Source organism: Spermophilus citellus, assembly GCF_964194105.1.
Source record: "Spermophilus citellus genome assembly, chromosome: 14".
Taxonomy (NCBI): domain Eukaryota; kingdom Metazoa; phylum Chordata; class Mammalia; order Rodentia; family Sciuridae; genus Spermophilus; species Spermophilus citellus.
In genome coordinates, this window is record NC_138194.1 from 94,011,094 (window position 1) to 94,030,829 (window position 19,736).

General features: G+C 33.2%; 1 protein-coding gene across 10 annotated transcripts in view; it reads right to left on the reverse strand.

The window, feature by feature from the left end:
- CYRIB (CYFIP related Rac1 interactor B) overlaps nucleotides 1-19,736 on the reverse strand; it is a 144,589-nt gene that overhangs the window by 18,602 nt on the left and 106,251 nt on the right. For all 10 annotated transcript variants that reach the window (XM_081266320.1, XM_081266313.1, XM_081266315.1 and 7 more), the window contains 2 exons: nucleotides 15,318-15,400; nucleotides 8,438-8,559 (listed from right to left, as the gene is read on the reverse strand). In XM_081266320.1, the coding sequence (XP_081122446.1) occupies nucleotides 8,438-8,559; nucleotides 15,318-15,390 (195 nt within the window). In that variant the 5' untranslated portion in view covers nucleotides 15,391-15,400. The remainder of the gene's footprint in view (nucleotides 1-8,437; nucleotides 8,560-15,317; nucleotides 15,401-19,736) is intronic.

Here is a 19,736-nt window from a genome sequence, read left to right on the forward strand (position 1 = left end):
AAAATTTAGAATAATGCACCCACTAACGCTGGGAGTGGACCTTGTCATCTTCGTGAATACTTCAACTCTATTACAAAACATTTTCGTTTTCTTGAAACAGATATAAGTAAGGCAATAAATGAAGATGCCATCTCTGGGAAAGACTACAAAATAATAATTCAAATTCCATGGACTGAACCAGCTCTAAGAAACCTAGCAAGTATTTACGAACCTAAATCAACCTCAAAAATGTGATTTAAAAGTTGTCATAGAAAAACCAACAAATAAATGAACTCACACTACACCTCAAAAACATAGAAAAGGAAGAGTAAAACAACAGCAAATGTAGTAGAAGACAAGAAATAATTAAAATTAGAGCAAAAATCAACGAAATTGAAACAAAAAAAAAACATTGAAAAAACTAAAAGTTGGTTCTTTGAAAAAATAAATAAGATCGACAGGCCCTTAGCCATGCTAACGAAGAGAAGAAGAGAGAGAACTCATATTACTAACATACGGGACGAAAAAGGCAATATCACAACAGACACTACAGAAATACAGAAGATAATCAAAGTATTTTGAAACCCTATATTCCAATAAAATAGAAGATAGTGAAGATATCGATAAATTTCTTAAGTCATACGATCTGCCCAGATAGAGTCAGGAAGACACACACAATTTAAACAGACCAATAACAAAGGAAGAAATAGAAGAAGCCATCAAAAAACTACCAACCAAAAAAAGCCCTGGACCAGATGGGTATACAGCGGAGTTCTACAAAACCTTTAAAGAAGAATTAATACCAATACTTTTCAAGCTATTTCAAGAAATAGAAAAAGAAGGAGTTCTTCCAAATTCATTCTATGAGGCCAACATCACCCTGATCCCCAAACCAGACAAAGACACTTCAAAGAAAGAAAACTACAGACCAATATCTCTAATGAACTTGGATGCAAAAATTCTCAATAAAATCCTGGCGAATCGAATACAAAAGCATATCAAAAAAATTGTGCATCATGATCAAGTAGGATTCATCCCTGGGATGCAAGGCTGGTTCAATATACGGAAATCAATAAATGTAATCAATAGACTTAAAGACAAGAACCATATGATCATCTCGATAGATGCAGAAAAAGCATTCGACAAAGTACAGCATCCCTTTATGTTCAAAACATTAGAAAAACTAGGGATAACAGGAACTTACCTCAACATGGTAAAAGCTATATATGCTAAACCTCAGGCTAGCATCATCCTAAATGGAGAAAAACTGAAGGCATTCCCTCTAAAATCTGGAACAAGACAGGGATGCCCTCTATCACCACTTCTATTCAATATAGTTCTCGAAACACTGGCCAGAGCAATTAGACAGACAAAAGAAATTAAAGGCATTAAGATAGGAAAAGAAGAACTTAAATTATCACTATTTGCGGATGATATGATAATATATTTAACAGACCCAAAGGGTCTACAAAGAAACTGCTAGAGTTAATAAATGAATTCAGCAAAGTGGCAGGATATAAAATCAACACACATAAATCAAAGGCATTCCTGTATATCAGCAACAAAACTTCTGAAATGGAAATGAGGAAAACCACTCCATTCACATTATCCTCAAAGAAAATAAGATACTTGGGAATCAACCTAACAAAAGATGTGAAAGATTTATATGATGAAAACTACAGAACCCTAAAGAGAGAGATAGAAGATCTTAGAAGATGGAAAAATGTACCCTGTTCATGGATAGGCAGAACTAATATCATCAAAATGGCGATATTACCCAAAGTTCTCTACAGGTTTAATGCGATACCAATCAAAATCCCAACGGCATTTCTTGTAGAAATAGATAAAGCAATCATGAAATTCATATGGAAAAACAAAAGACCCAGAATAGCAAAAGCAATTCTAAGCAGGAAGTGTGAATCTGGAGGTATAGCAATACCAGAGTTCAAACTGTACTACAAAGCAATAGTAACAAAAACAGCATGGTACTGGTACCAAAACAGGCAGGTGGACCAATGGTACAGAATAGAGGACACAGAAACCAATCCACAAAAGTACAACTTTCTTATCTTTGATAAAGGGGCTAAAAGCATGCAATGGAGGAAGGATAGCATCTTCAACAAATGGTGTTGGGAAAATTTGAAATCCATATGCAACAAAATGAAACTGAATCCCTTTCTCTCTCCATGCACAAAAGTTAACTCGAAATGGATCAAGGAGCTAGATATCAAATCAGAGACACTGTGTCTGATAGAAGAAAAAGTTGGCTACGATCTACATATTTTGGGGTCGGGCTCCAAATTTCTTAATAGGACACCCATAGCACAAGAGTTAATAACAAGAATCAACAAATGGGACTTACTTAAACTAAAAAGTTTTTTCTCAGCAAGAGAAACAATAAGAGAGGTAAATAGAGAGCCTACATCCTGGGAACAAATTTTTACTCCTCACACTTCAGATAGAGCCCTAATATCCAGAATATACAAAGAACTCAAAAAATCAAACAATAAGATAACAAATAACCCAATCAACAAATGGGCCAAGGACCTGAACAGACACTTCTCAGAGGAGGATATACAATCAATCAACAAGTACATGAAAAAATGCTCACCATCTCTAGCAGTCAGAGAAATGCAAATCAAAACCACCCTAAGATACCATCTCACTCCAGTAAGATTGGCAGCCATTATGAAGTCAAACAGCAACAAGTCCTGGCGAGGATGTGGAGAAAAGGTTACACTCGTACACTGCTGGTGGGACTGCAAATTGTTGAGGCCAATTTGGAAAGCAGTATGGAGATTCCTGGGAAAGCTGGGAATGGACCCACCATTTGACCCAGCTATCGCCCTTCTCGGACTATTCCCTGAGGATCTTAAAAGAGTGTACTATAGGGATACTGCCACATCAATGATCATAGCAGCACAATTCACAATAGCTAGACTGTGGAACCAACCTAGATGGCCTTCAATAGATGAATGGATAAAAAAAATGTGGCATCTATACACAATGGAGTATTACGCAGCACTAAAAAATGACAAAATCATAGAATTTGCAGGGAAATGGATGGCATTAGAACAGATTATGCTAAGCGAAGCTAGCCAATCCTTAAAAAACAAATGCCAAATGTCTTCTTTGATATAAAGAGAGCAACTAAGAACAGAACAGGGAGGAAGAGCATGAGGAAAAGAGTAACATTAAACAAAGATGAGTGGGGGGAGAGAAAGGGAGAGAGAAGGGAAAGCATATGGAAATGGTAGGAGACCCTCAATGTTATACAAAATTACATAATAAGAGGTTGTGAGGGGGAAGGGGGGGGGAACAAGGGAGAGAATTGAACAACAGCAGATGAGGTAGAGAGGGAAGATGGGAGGGGAGGGGTGAGGGGATAGTAGGGGATAGGAAAGGTAGCAGAATACAACAGTCACTAATATGCCATTATGTAAAAACATGAGTGTGTAACCGATGTGATTCTGCAATTTGTATTTGGGGTAAAAATGGGAGTTCATAACCCAACTGAATCAAATGTATGAAAGATGATATATCATGAGCTTTGTAATGTTTTGAACAACCAATAAAAAAAAAAAGTTGTCATAGATACTCATTCCCTATAACTACAATCTATATCAGACTTCAAGTTTTCTTAGATTCTTCTGAATAAGACAACAAAAAAACTAGTTTCTAATCTAAAAAGGGAGAAAATAACATAATCTATATATCCTTAATATAAAAAAACAAATGTCTCTTTCAATATCCAACCTTTCAAGCGATTGGACAATCTTTTCTGAGTATTGAGGGTTATCCACAAATATATTTTCTTGCTTTAATCTTTTGTCTACAGATGCTTTCTTCATCCTTCAGAGAACTTAAAGCTTTATCTACGATCTCCAAACAACTAACACACCACGTGAAAGTTGAAATTTACAACCAAGGCCTGCTTATGAACATGATCAGAGGTACTCAATGACACATTTCACATTTTCCAAAGCACTAGTACTCTGAGAGACTGTCTAAACAAAAACAAAAATCAAGAAAGCAAACTAAAATTAAACCCAGATAAATTTATAGCATGCTGTAAATAAACTAGCTACAAATCAAATGGTCTGTATACTGCTTAAGTTATTTATATGTGTCAGTAATTTCAGATTTTCTTGATTTTTTTTCAATACAAAATTTTTGAATGCTGCTTAAATTCAACAGCAGCCTAGAGCCTGTTCTATATGTTTATCTAGAAATTTCATAATATTAAAGAAAATCTGACACAACATATAACAATCCTAGTTTCACATATTAATCTGAACACTTCAAAAAGTTTTTGATATTATACTGATATAAATGGAAAAAAATCCTTTTAGGCTAAAGCTCAGACTCAGTAACATTTTATATCAAATAATATAAATGTTTATTATTCAGGAAGTAATCAAACAGATGAAAATTAACATTTCCTTTTCTGAAGAAGCCCATTCAATGTTTCTTCCAAGAATCTACAAGTTATTTGCTAAATATAAATTCATTCTCAAAATACCAAAAATGTCCAGCAAATGTCATTCATGTTCATAAGTGAAAAGGGCTCACAATTTCCGTGGTGCCCCTGGTCTGAATTTAGTTGAAAGAGCACAGGGTGCTCTTTTATGACAAACATTTATTTTTAAAAAAATATTTATTTATTTTAGTTGTAGTTGGACACAATACTTTTATTTAATTTATTTTTATGTGGTGCTGAGAATCAAACCCAGGGCCTCATACACATTGGGTGAATGTTCTACCGCTGAGCCACAATCCAGCCCAATGACCAACATTTTATGGGTCTCCTTCAACTTCCAGTCCTTCTCTACTGAAATGAGTTTCACTGTTGGCAGGTAAGGTTTCAGTCAACACATATGAAAGCTTAGCATACAAAAGGGCACTTATATGTGTCAGTGGCAAGGTTATCCTGTAGCAGCAGGTATTTTTTAAAAATGTTAAAACTGTTAAGGACACATCTCAACATCAGTAGAAAGTACTTATTTTCCTTGACAGTAGTATATCCCATAAAATAAGGCTTTGACTATTAGTTTCTAACTTATATCACATTTTGTTTTATTTTAAATCATGTTTAACAAAATGTTGTTTAAAACAAATATAATTCTACATCATTAGTGTATAACTAATAGGAAAGTCCCAGTTTATGTTAGGTTTGTGTCAGGCATGGTGTTACGTTGTTTACACAAATTATTTATTTTTTTACTTGCAACTCAAGGAGTTGCTTCTATATTTTTGTTACAGTGAATAAGGGCACCAGAAAGGCTTTATGTTCATATTTCCTTTTGAATTATAGTTGCTTGGAATATATTTTCCCAAAATCCCCCTGGCACAAGAGTACAAACAATTTTAAAGTTCTTATTTTATACATTGCCAACCTGACCTCCAAAAAGACTACCACCATTCGACACTATCACTTGCACTGAGATTATCTTTTCTTTATAAAATAACTAAAACTTCTTGACAGTACTGTCTACTTATTAGCATGGTTTAAGATTCTTCCTATTGTCTAAGCTTTTTCATGGGTCATATGGTTCAATGCTCTATTGAGTCTTATTAATTAATCAGCAATATTAAATCTTAATATTCAACTATGACCATTATAATTATTAGTTCTCTATATGTTGGACATACACTGAACTTTCACTAGTGCCTTCTTTCTTAATTTGTTTATCTACTATTCAAAAGCCTTTTTAATTTGTATCATTAAACCTTCATTCACACCACCATACATTTCTCAATGAAAATTTCTTCAACTATCCGAGTAGTTTACACGTTTGTCCCCATCTACAGATTTAAATGCAGTTTTTTTAGTTTTATATCTTCCATATTTCATATCTATATTCACCTATTTCTTTGTTCTTAATTTTTTACCAAACTGGTGGTACCTTTATAAGTCTTAAAGCTGGGAAAGGTCAATCTCTTACCACTACTTTTAATTTTTTCCTTATACTTTGGTATTCTTCAGTGTTTTTAAGTATATAAACTTGGGGGGAAAAAGCCCTTAGGACACTTATGTACTTCTCCCTATCACCAATCATGGCATAGTATGAGTGAACTACATGTGGTTAAACTGTATCTCCTCAGGAAAATAGCACCACTGCATGGATCTGGCATCCTAGGGGAACTTCATCTTTTGGTCACAGTGTTAAGAGCTCCTGGTTTCATAGCCCTAAAGCCCTCTTTGAAATGTCCTATATATAAGCTTTCCTATCATTATACTCTCTGGTAGAAGATTACAACTAAATCTTTTTCTTTTTTATTTATTGAGAATTTTCTTTTTAATATTTACTTCTTAGTTTTCGGCGGACACATCATCTTTGTTTGTATGTGGTGCTGAGGATCGAACCCGGGACGCACGCATGCCCGGCAAGCGTGCTATCACTTGAGCCACATCCCCAGCCCCAACTAAATCTTAATATGCATTCAATTACTTCTATATACAAACTGAGGCAAATACTATTTTTCATTATACAGAATCTTTCTAAATATAGCAGAACAATCCTTCTAATGGAAAGTATTACAGCAACAACAATAATGATAACAGTGAAGAACAACAGCATTCTACCTTTGGGGGAAAAAAAGCAAATAGATAACAAATGGTCTTTGTCTCCATTATGGATGAGATTTTTTTCTTTATTGTTTATGGGAGACAACTATAACCCCATGACAAGAATTCAATTATAAAACAAACTTGAATCAACATGAAGACACTATCTATCATTTATTATATAATATATATTATATTATATTAATATTATGGTGCTAGGAATCGAACCCAGGCACCATGCATGTCTCTACCACTGAGCCACATTTGTAGCACTATTAATCATGTTAGAACAACTTGTGGACTGGTAAGACTTACAGGAAAAGAACGATTTTACTAATTAGTTGTTTATGATTTACTTAACATTTAAATCTTTCCTTTCCATACATGTTTGATTTTTCAAAATGTTTAAATGTTTAGAGAACTTGGTTCACAGCAGCAGCTACATGCCTTTGTTTACTGAGATCTTAAGGTTTTAAGCTAATAATATTGCTAAGATTATTCTAAGGCTATATATTTATTTCTTTAGCAGTTAACAGCTTTTAATAAACATTATGCCAGGTGCTGATAATATCCAAATATGCAAGAAACCAGGTTCACTCTCCTCAAACTGGGGGGCATACTGGTAGAGAAATAAATACCAGTACCAATGGTTTTACAAAGGATATTGTTTATCAAAAAAGAAATGTGTGTGCAGTGCCAGGCAAAGGGGTAACAGGAAGTAGAAGACTGGAAGGAAGGATAGGAATTCAACAGGAAAATAAAAGAAGGGCAACCCAGACAAAAACAAGGAAGTATGCATGTGCAAGACAGCAGGGCACAAGCAATCCAGTGCAGGAGAGGCAAGAAATGGAATTCACTCTCTCCGTAAGTCCCCAGAAGCTAACCACACCAAAGCCATGGAATCAATTCTCCCTCTTCCCTTACATTAAATATCCAATACCACAGTATCTCTTGAACTGTCATCTTCTAGAGTCTGCACTTTACTCTGCCTTCACCAGTAGTCCAAGTACCAGAAGAGAAATCAAGTAAGATAGGAACTGTAAGACCAAAAGAATGGTCTTTGATGACTTCTGCACTCATTGTCACTGAAAACAACAGAAGCAGAAAGTAGGGAAAATGAAAAACAAACAGTGGGCCCTGCCTTAGAATATGGTAATGAAAAAAAAATGAGATTCAGGTCCAGAGGCTAGAGAATTTCTCTATGTCTTTAGAACAACTGAGTAAGTACATGCTGAGGGAAAGAAGTCAGAAAAAGAAAAGGAAAGAGGAAGAAGAAGAAGAAGAATTAAAGAATAATTTGAAAAGAAGTTCCAGAAAAGTATGGAGAATAAAGGTAAAGAGGTAGGGAACCAGCATTTCTGAAAAGTAGAAGAAATTAAAAAGGACAGGGCTGGAAGCCTGGTTAAGTTCAGAGAATGGGCAGGAAAGCTTTTGAAATAGAGCACCCCACACACCTTCCTTGTGGTGCAGTCATGGGAAAGGAGGGCAGTGGGGAGGAAGTGGAGGTGAAGAGACCACACCCTGGTTGATTTCAATATTCTCCTAAACAGCTTAGGAGTAACAAAAAAAAAATACTGGCAGAATGAAGCCACAGAAAAGTCATGTTCTCCCCACTGCCCAGAAAAAGAAAAACATACACAGTTCCCCATGGAAATGGAAATTTCAAATGCAAGAGCAACCAAAACACTGAAGCTTCCTTAAAAACACATAAATTACACATTTGTCAACACTGTTTTCATCCTTGTATCACTGCAAACACTTCCAAAATAATGCCCAATGTTCTTTCTTTATATGTACTATTTCATATGAAATGAAGAATTAGATAACATTAAAAAGAGGTGAGACATAGCTAATTTTAGTTTACCTAGAAAGCACATAAACACATTTTACCTCTCGTATTTCATGGCCTGCTCCTCTGTATGACTGCAAGTCCTCCAAGATGCCTTCTGCATCTTTTAATACTACATTCACCTGATTATAAATTTCCTTCTCAGATTCTGTAGGCTGGGCATCTAAATAGCAGGAAAGCACAAAAAAATTTACAGTGACATGAATTTTTTTAATACACGTAAACTCTAAGCAATTAACACAAATTTTCAAAGATATGTTACATTTATTCAATGTTAACTTTGCACTTAAATTACAGATTTAAGGGAGCACCAAATATTACTATTTAGGTTACAAATTATGACTTGGTATAGTAAATTATTCAAAAATTAAAATTAAAAATGTAAACTGATATTCTTTATAATCTCTTTTTCTACTACATTGATCACTGTCACTCACTAGTGACTGTAGATGCATCAATAATTATTTATTTTAATGCAACAGAAATGAAAGCCTACTAAAATATCTTGCTAATCTACAGTTTAAGACTAACACTACTTTATTTTCCTTTAAAGTTCACTTTAACAACTGAGTTTTGATAAGAAAAAGTAAAAACTTCAAAAAATAGTTTTTAGATACTCTTTTCTAGGGACCATTTTGAATTGTCTTGACAATAAGATCACATAGGGCAGGGTATACATATTTAAGAATAAACTAAGGCCATATCATTGAACTTCACTGCTGATTAACAGAAGGCCAAGATTTCTGCACAGAGGAAGTTCAAATTATAAAATTGTTACAGAATTCCTGAGTTGGTGAAAGCAAGATACTTTAAGCTAAACTACAAGACTATCAATGAAAAATTTAAATACTACAGCAAATACGGAGTTTCTACACACTTGGTACTGAGAGAAAAATTGAGGGGAAAAAACAGTTATAAAAACATAATCCGGGACAACATATGGGCATTTTCACCACCTGTGGTGTTAGCCAGAAAACATATGCTAATGGTGATGAAATCTGGATTTCTCTCTGCTAGAGTTGAGATAACAGAAACCCTATTTTTAAAAACTTGGTCACCTGTTTCTCTAAAGCCAAACCTTTTTAATACATTTGTTTCTTTTTCTTTCTTCCTTTCTTTTTAAGGAAAAAGGGGGACTCCACAAGGACACATTTCTTCATAAATCTTTCCAACTAGACCACACTTGACATTGAAGGTAAGGCATAAAGCACTTAAAATGATAAACATTATGATTACCATAATGTTTTAGAGGAAAATTATGCTGGCAGGATTCCTCCATGCTAAAATAGGAGCGAAGGGAGGCAGTCCAAATTTATAAGATGAATTAAGAACACTTCTGATAAATCTCTTTGTCATATAAAACCAGTACCTAGACTGTCTATAACCACTTCACCTCCCCACACATACAAAATGATCTATTTACTCCTTTACTTAAAAAATTTAAAAGAAACTTAATTCACACATGAAACTAGGAATAAAGATGCTTTCAAATTACAACTTTATTTTGTGCTAGGAGCAAGTCATAATTCCAAATATCAAACCTGCCAACTAATCAAAAATGTACAACATATAATTTGAAAAAAATCAACAATTGCAGTACCAAATTTTAAATTTAACATATGTAAAACAGTACTACAACAATTAAGTAACACTAATATGCAAAGCCAATTTATAAAATTTGTGTTTACATATCTGTTCCCTTATTTTTCAAATTTCTTTTCAAAACTTTGTAAAAAAAAATAAAAATGCTACGACAAAGTAATTAATTACACAGAAGAAGCCAATTAAAACACTAAAGACTCTGTCCAAATCTACAAAGGCATCACTAGATTTTTAAAAATCAGGATTTGTCATTATAGCAGTAAATTTTTATAACATTTAGCCAGACCATCATTTTCAAAAGTCGTAATTAGACACAAACTGAAAAGAAGGCACACCCATAACTTTAATACTTACACAGAGGCAGCAGAGGAAAATACTTTTTACATGCAAAAATGACAGTTTTATACTTTTTCATTATGGAATTGTGGAACTACAGACATAACATCAATAATAAACACACATTATAGTTTGAATTCATGAAGTGGGAATTCATGACAAAGGACAATATTTTATCTATTATACATCTAAAGCAATTGTGAAGTTTGAAAACACTAAACTGTATTTCTGGTGTGGTGACTAGTTGTTAACACAAAAATATGACACTGAGACACACAGACGAAACATTTTCAAGTAGAATTAAATAGACCTTGTAAGTAGTTAATACTAGTAAAGGTTTAATAAGTACAAAGAAATTTAAAAATAAAGGAGAAGATTCAAGTTTCCCCTAAGGCTGGGGAAAACACCCAGCACCACACTGGTTAAACATTTGTTAGATTGTCACGGAAAGTCACGTTTATAATTTTGAAAGCTGCTGAAGACTGCTGTAGAAATGAAGACAAACAGAAAACAGCAGACAGGTATGCGCTACTTTACTGGAAGCAAGTCATGCAAAGGAGTGAAATACTAGGGAGGGAAAAGATTGTATAAAACAAAGCATTTTTTCAAAAAAATGGCCTTTTATAATATGCAACCAAGACTTGTCACTTTGATTTTTCATAGCAAAGAATGGCTTTACTAAATCAAGAAAAATGTACAGTCTGATAACAAAAGAACACTTATCTGATTGCAAAATAATGTACCTACTACTGAGAGTAGACAAACTGTATAAAGATAAAAATGAATTATTTTAATAATTTCACACCCGTTTCCTTAGGGTAACAGAAGATGATTCACTATCATATTTGCTAAAATTGAAGATATTATATTTTAAAAGGAATGGCAAAATAGCTATGAAAGGAAAAAAATAAAAAGCAAATCAACATAAAAATTATAATAAAGTCTTTCTGCTTTAATCTGACATTATATTCATTCACTCATAAATATTTCAATCCATCTCTATAAGCTTCATTAAGTCAGGGATCAAAATGTACATTCCAGGGGCTGGAGTGTAGCTCGGTGGTACAGTGCTCATCTCTTATGTGTGAGCACTGGGTTTGATCCTCAGCACCACACACAAATAAAGAAATAAAATGAAGGTTTTGTGTCCATCTACAACTAAAAAATTATATGTATATTTAAAAAGTACATTATACAGGTTAGGGTTGTGTGGCTCAGTGGTAGAGCGCTTGGGGCACTGGGTTCTATCCTCAGCACCATATAAAAAATGAATAAGTAAAGGCACTGTGTCCATCTACAACTAAAAAAGAAAATAAAAAAAAATTAAAAAGTACATTCCATACCCCTGGTAAAGTATATAAATCAATACCTAAATTTCCTATAATATTATCTGAATGAATGAGAAGGGTCAATAAATAATCCTCCAACATGAATTAAAGGAGGCTATTATGCGTTTTTTTCTCTGAACATATAACCCTACATAATTTTATAAAAAGAAAATTTTAAATGCCACTAGAATAAACAAACTTCCAAGTATAGGATCAAAGCAATTGAAAATGTATGTGAGAAAATGGAAAAAAAAATAAAGTTACACTAAAGAGTGGATACCTACATTTTTAAATGATGGTGGGAAACAGGCAACACAAAAAGACATTGGAGGAAATGTACAAGTCAATGGGAAGGCACTGTTAAAACAAAGAATCTCAGAAAGGGTACTCTAGTTCTTATTTATGAATGACCACTTCCTACTCCTATTCTGATCTACCTGGATATAAATTTAACAAATATAAAACTTCTATTACTTACAAAGTACTCTGCTAAGGTTAAGAAGGGACACAAAAACAGTAAGTGTCCCACTTCTTCCAAGTTATGCAAGCTAAAGATGTGTCATTAGAATGAGCAATAAATTAATGATGTTATAAAATAGTAGGAAATTCCAAGAATGAGAAGAGACTTTATGGGCTCCCATTCAGTGTTTTTCACATACTTTTATCAGCATAACTGCTATCAAATTTTATGGAGCGATACTGGGATTATATCTTAACTGCCACTATGAAATAAAATAAAAATGAAATTTTATCATATAGATGTAATTTGTCTTAAGGAAAAAAAACTCCCCCTGCCCAAAGAGCATGTTTTAATAAACACAGAATGACTTATCATGCCTTAAGGTCTTTGTAAGTTGATGCTTCTTTCTACAGTGTCTTTCATTAAAATGGCTTTTTTCACCTTCTAAATAAAATCTAATTCAAACACCACCATAAGATAAGTTTTTCACGGTGATGTCCAATCTACACTTTGCTAAGTTAATACCTTCTGATATATGCCTTGAATGTAACTTATGGAAGTAAACTATGAGTTTACATTTCTGTCTATGCTGTGCTATCAGACTGAGAACTCCCTGAATGTAGTTACCTTTGCATCCCCAGCACCTTCTGGCTGGTATACAGGAGAAAGTATGCATATATTAAACTGAAGTAGAAAAACGGTATGGAAAGGGGACAGTTAATAAAGACTTATTTAAAGATGGTCTTCATTTTGTAAACTCTTAAGATTTCATTAAATCATATTTTAAATACACTAGAATACTTAATTTATTTAGAATACCAAAATTTGCATGTAAATTAGTACATAAAAAGCTAGATTTATCTACATGGAATTATTTCTACATTGCTTAACTATGGAGGTATACTGAGCAAGATTTAACCAATTAGAATGATGGAACTGGTGGCCTGAATATTATTACTACATATCTAGAAATAAGCAATGTAGTATTATTAACTACTCCATTTAATAAAAAATGTGGCTTTATTCTAAGTAATAATTAGGAACAGGTAAATTAACTGTTTGGGCAATTTTTAATGTGGTAAAAAAAATTTGAGAGGTCCCTTTGATGGACCAAGGCTCCTATGTAGTCTAAAGATAAGGCAATGTTTCACACATGCATATTTCCAAATGAAGAAACATACACAAAAAGATGAGAGAAAAAAAAAAAACACCAATGTTAGAATCAAAGGAAAACATATTTAAAAATATAAAGTAACAACAAGTGAACTCTGTTCTGGTATAATGTTTTCACTAGATTTCACTTATAGTATAGTATACCAGGAAGCGTCAAAATAAAAGTTCTACATTGGCAGATGGGGGACAACAGGTATCATTTTTTAAATTTATCTGCCTTTAAGAAATTAATACTTTCAATGTAATTCTACATTATTAGATATTACTGTTGTTAGCAATTTTAACCCTTGCCTGCTACTAAGTTTGCCATTTAAAATTTTATGTTAATGACCCAATCCCCTTAAGACTGGAAAAGTCAAGACAAATCATCTTTTAAATACTACATTTAACTTCATGCTTCCCACTGGACCACAACATAATGATAGATTTATAAAAAGATCAAGTGCCAAGTCTTGAACAAGATCTTGACTACATCAAAGCCAAGATTCTGCAAATGTAAAAAATTTGGGACAAAGAGGAAAAAGGAGAGAGAGAAGAACAGAAAAATAGACAAGACCAAGTTTGAAACAGATGCAAATAAACTAAAATACAGCTTTCATGTAAGTTGCCTCCTCTGAAAGAATAATCTTAAAAGTCAGCAATTTGCTCAACATCCCCAAGCTGATTAGAAGTCATGCTAAACATGCACTTAAAATAGCATTGTTAAATTGTTGAGAAGGGTCAAGAAAATTAATACATCTAATAAACATTTTCCCCTTCAAAAAAAAAAAAAAAAAAACAACAACAACAATTTAATATGGTCCTGATATTGACATTACTTCTCTTTACTAGCCTACACACAGTACACAAAGTGTAACAGATCATTTATAGGAATGTAGTAAATGTTGAAAATATCAGTGACCATAAATATTCTATAAAATGGAGATATGCTATAAATTGATGTGTTCATATAACAAGTGCCCTGGCTCAAAGGGAAAAAAGTATAAATGATTCATAACATAAACTATATAAAAACTAAACAGAAGTTGGTAGTAAAGACAATGTCTTTCTTTGGGTTCATTTTAAGGATTTATTTTATTTTTAAAAGAAAAAGTCTTAAATTTTAGGAATCTATTCAAATGTTTTAATCTCAGATAAAGTGTAAGGAATCATGAGATTTAACCTAAATGCCATCTCTTCACCCTTTCCTAACAATTTTCTAATGATCAGTTAAAACAGCAACATTCACGCTAAAAGACCAATTTAATAAAATTATCATTTTTCTCAATTTGACAACCAGACAAGCTAAAGCGATACCATCAGCCAAAAAAGCAAAAGCTTTGCACACATGCACAGAGGTCAATGACACTTACCTGCCACTCTTAGACCATATTACAATAGGTCATGCAACATAAAACAAACAGAAGGCAAATTACTTAAAGGTCTGTGAACCTATTATTTTTCTTTTTATTTCGAGTTAGAAAAATGAGTTCCTGAAATACATAAAATTACGTTTTTAACTTTTCAAATTATCTGCAAAGATTAAATAATTTAGGTTCACACTTACCTTTTAATATTATGCCCAAATACTGAGCTCTGAATGGCCTTCATGAACAGATTTCATATTTAAAATAGTTTAACATACACAGAGTAATTGAAACCTAGTCAATTTTCAACTGTAATACAATTTTTCCCCAAAGACTGCTTGTATTAATAAATCTTGAGGTAGTATTTTTCTTTTCCACCAAAATTTTTTTCATAAAAATGTTCCATTAGCGTATATTTCAAATTATAAAATAATCTCCAACTAAGAAATATGAAATGTCTTATAAAAATTCAAATAAAGACATTTTCTCATCAGAATTTAATCTATATAAAATCTAACTTCCAGTTCTAGAAGGCACCAGAAATTTTACTCAAACAATTCACAGCTCAGTCATGCAAAGCAGTTAAAAAGATGGCAAAGTGGAAACATTCATTAAGTGCAAGACAAACGCAGTCTACTGCAGGCAAAGAGAAATAGATATAAAATCATCTTCTCACTTTCAAAATCAAGGAAAAAATTTGGCCCCTGCTCAAGGTCTGTGCATGTCAAAACTTTAAGAAGATTCCCCATGTTAAGGTACCTGTCAAGACAAGAATGAGAAAAGAGAAAATATCCCTTTATAAAAAAGAACATCTGAAATTTATTTTAAAAAAAAAAAAAAGGTAATAGGGAAAATGTTCATTAGGCCATGAATTCATCCTTCAGGTTACCCAGACTGTGCTCTGGCAGACAGCAAACCGGGTTCTCAAGGTGTTGGTATGGAAGACCTAGAGGTGAAATGTGGTTTTTCCTGTACACAATGACACAACTGTTGCTCTAATTCTTCTTAAAATTCTCCCAAGACAAGTTTCATTATTGGCCTTATAATGAAAAATTCTTTAAGTATTCCAATAGTGCTAGTATTCTGAAAAAGAAATTCTGATCAAGAATTACTCACTTGTAATTTTGTTAGTATAGCACTGAAACACCAATATATATCAAAGCCAAATATTAAGAGGTTTGGCTTTCAAAGCTCACCTTTGACTCTCATCCTAAAATAGCAGAATATAAAACTTACTTCCTATATGCCATTAAGTACAGCATATATTTTCAATCAAATTTGAATCATTAATAATTTGTGAAGGTTATTCAAAGCATTGATTCCAAATATGCAGCACAATTATTATTTTTTAAAGAAAATTATTATAGGATTATAAGCAAACAGATTGTTTGGCATAGTCACTAAAGCATACTATTAGAATGTTCATCATAAGGCTACTTGCTTCATGGACTAATGAAAGGACAGCACTGGCTACAGACTCAACATGATTTTAGCAAATGAAGAACTAAAGAATTATACGTATGATGGTGATGTTTGCCTACAATTAAGAAAAAAAATCATGCAAACTTGGTTTGATCCCCCATGTTTAATTAACAAATATTCTGGCTGGCCTTCACTGTGGTGTGACTATAATTAATCGTTCACCTTTACCATTATGCACCAGCTGTGAAGGGCTAAAGAGACTTACTTTCAAAGTCCAAGAAAAAATGTGCTGCATTGTGGTCTATGTCCCTGGTTAGCACCTTAATGAGATTACCCATGCCAGCAAACCTAAAAATAAAAATGGCAACATCATTTAGTTCCAGTAAAAAAAATTTTTAAGCAGAGGCCTGGGATTCGGCAAAGGCTGGCTTGTTCATAATTACCAACAGGTGCAGGGTTATATGCTTCTGGCATTGAAAATTTGGAACAACAAAAGCACATTTGTCTAAGTTTATAGATCCTGTCCTTTTCCACATGTCAAAAGTGTTACATAAAGCAAAGTGGGAAAAAAAGATTATATTTTTACATATAACTTGCAATATTTCCATTTGATTAATATCTGTGTTAATGTTGATCCTTTAAAATTTTTGAGGTATATATTTTAAATTTAAATTAATAGCAAAACTAAATTTTTCAATTAAGTAAACATTGAGACCATTATTTTTAAATTAGTGCAATATTTTTCTTCTTGCTGAATTAAATCTTATGGGAAAACAGAGAAGATAGTATTTAACCACATTTAAACATTACACTGAAGGAAGTTACCAATTAATGACCCTTTTTTTTACATGACCCATTTTTAAAAATCACCAAACCAACTCCAACATTTCTTACATCTTCTAAGATTAATCAACTTCTATTATTTAAGTCTTAAATTAAATATTCAACTATATACAACCATACATAAAACTCAAAAGCTAATACAGCAAATAAGCATATAAGGAGTGAGCGATTATCACAACTTGGTAAATTTGCAGAGCAAAACAAAATAAAAATAAGGCACTGGCATAAATCTTGTCCAAGTATTTGCCATAATTCAGTGAGAATGAAGGTGGAAAGTACTGTCAGAACACTTGGGAAACCAGGTTCAAACCTGGAAACTGGAGTAAAAAAGGGGAAGGCAAACTGTGACATCAGAGCTACTCACACCCTACTTCCCCCATCAACTACAGAGCTTTTTCTCCAAAAACTAAGCTGCAGGCAGATGTAAATGAAACAAAAACCATAATATTTTTCTTAATGAAAGAAGACACCTTATCACACCCATTGTAGGAAGTGTGAAAAGGACAAACATTTATGATCACCTGCTCTCTGTTCCCCCTTCCTCCACCTAGTCCCCAACAATGGTTATATTCCTTATGGTCAGTTTCCCAGAGGAGATAAATTCACGTGTGAAAGTTGAGTGGACAAAACATACATTTCTCATAAAATGTTATATAAGAATCAAATTTATTTGCAAGGAAGATAAATACTGAATGGTATCTCTATTTTCAAATGATATTCCTCCAAAATTTATCTTATTTACATTAATATTTCTATTACATAGAATTTCAATGTTCTTATATGTTTTACATGAGTGAATTAGGTGAAATGAAATAGATTCACTGAGAAAACATTTCCTTAATAACTATCTTACATGTAAAAAGTTTAATAATACAAGCCTTTGTATTTAAGGAAAAGCACTTTTCATAAATCATCACATCCAAATTACCTCAAATTAGTTACTACATTTATTCAATAAGTTTTTGAAAGAACCATTTGAAAATATTTTTCACAGCTTTAATCTTTTCAAACATATATGGATTATGTTTCCAAATATATGAATCTCTCATTAACAAGAACTGATATTAGAGATACAAAAAACTATCTAGTGTATCAAAACTGCAACCAAAGGTGCAAAACAAGTCATAAAAATGAACCATAATTGTTTTCAACACAAAAAAGGCAATAGACTATCCAGGGCTAAGAGTAATCAAACCATAATTCTAACTCTAGTTTACTACTTGTTTGAATTTAAGAACAGTTGTTAACTTCTGGGATTCATTACTAATACAACAAAGACAACTATAGTACCAGTCTTAAAGGGTTATTACAAAGGTTTAAAGATTTAAGCACTGACTCTGCAATATCCAGCATACAGTAAGCACTTAAAAAATGGTGGCTGTTTTTATACCTATAATCCCAATATCAGTTCTTAAAAAGAACAAAGGTTGTAATTCTTTTGACACACAAGTCTTCAATTTATCAAATAATTTCAATTTCCTAAATCAGAGTAAAACTCTCTTTAGCCCATTTTGGTCAAGAATATTGCTGAAATGCTATCAAAATTAGTCCTCTGTAGGAGATCAGCATCAATATGTGAGTTGGGGCAGAGGGGAAAGGTTTGGTTTCTTTACCATTTTACCTATGTGCGCACAATCCACCTGTAGGGAAAATACTGCAACTAGCCAACATGTCTGCCCCATTTTCCTGCGGCCCTTCTCCAACTTATTGCACTATTTGGTTCTCCTTTCCAGGCACCCAGTCTAATGTGGTCTATGTTTCTCACCACTGCATGATACTTGATATTTGATGCTAAAAGTCCTGAGTGATTTAGAATTGTTTTTCCCCATATACAGACACTGATCGTGAAAAGTGACTCAATTTATCTGGCATAGTGTTTCTCATTGCACCATTAACATTTGGAGCTGGAAAATTCTTTTATCGTAGGGTTTGTTTCACAATGGAGGATACTCAGCAGCATCCTGAACCTCAATCCACTAGAAACCAGAATCAACTCCCAAGCATATGTTATTATAATAACCAAAAATGTCTTTGTCAAATGCCCCTGTTGCCCAATGAAGAAAGTCTTCCTATCCTATAGCATACAGAACACAAACTTTTTATGTAGGAAACCACACCATTTATCTTTTTTAACAAAAACTCGTGGAATTTTTCAAAAATCTGAAAAATTGTTCCATTATAACATTACTAGTTCTCCTGTCTTTTACAAAGATAAACAAAAAAATTTAAACCATACCTGTTTGCCTTATTTTAATATGAAAAAAAACCCACCTCAATGTGACTGAATTATAGCTCTTAACTATCAGCTCTAGTAGGGACGCAAGATTACCTGGGTTTAAAACCCTGTCACTTCCAACCTTGGTGACCTTAGTTAAATCTCTTAACCTCTCCATACCTCCACTTTGTCATCTGTAAAACATACATTATTAAAATTAACTGCAAGACTGGGGTTGTGGCTCAGCAGTAGAGCGCTTGCCTAGGACGTGCGAGGGCCTGGGTTCAATCCTCAGCACCACATAAAAATAAATAAAATAAAGGTATTGTGTTCAACTATAATAAAAAATTATAAAAAAATAATAATGATATTCAATGCAGAGGGTCCCTAAAATCATTAAAGGGAAAACACAATCAAAACATTTAGTACCATGCCTGGCAGATTACTTGCTGCTATTACTGCTGCATCGTGGAGCGACATAACTACGAGTCATTTCTAGTAGCAAAGCCTGAGGAATGTGAGGCCTGGGAATATGTGGCAGCCTGCTTCCTGCCATAGAGGACGCCAGGCTGTCAGAGAAAAAGGAAGTCAACATGCAGGACAGAATTGCAGAAA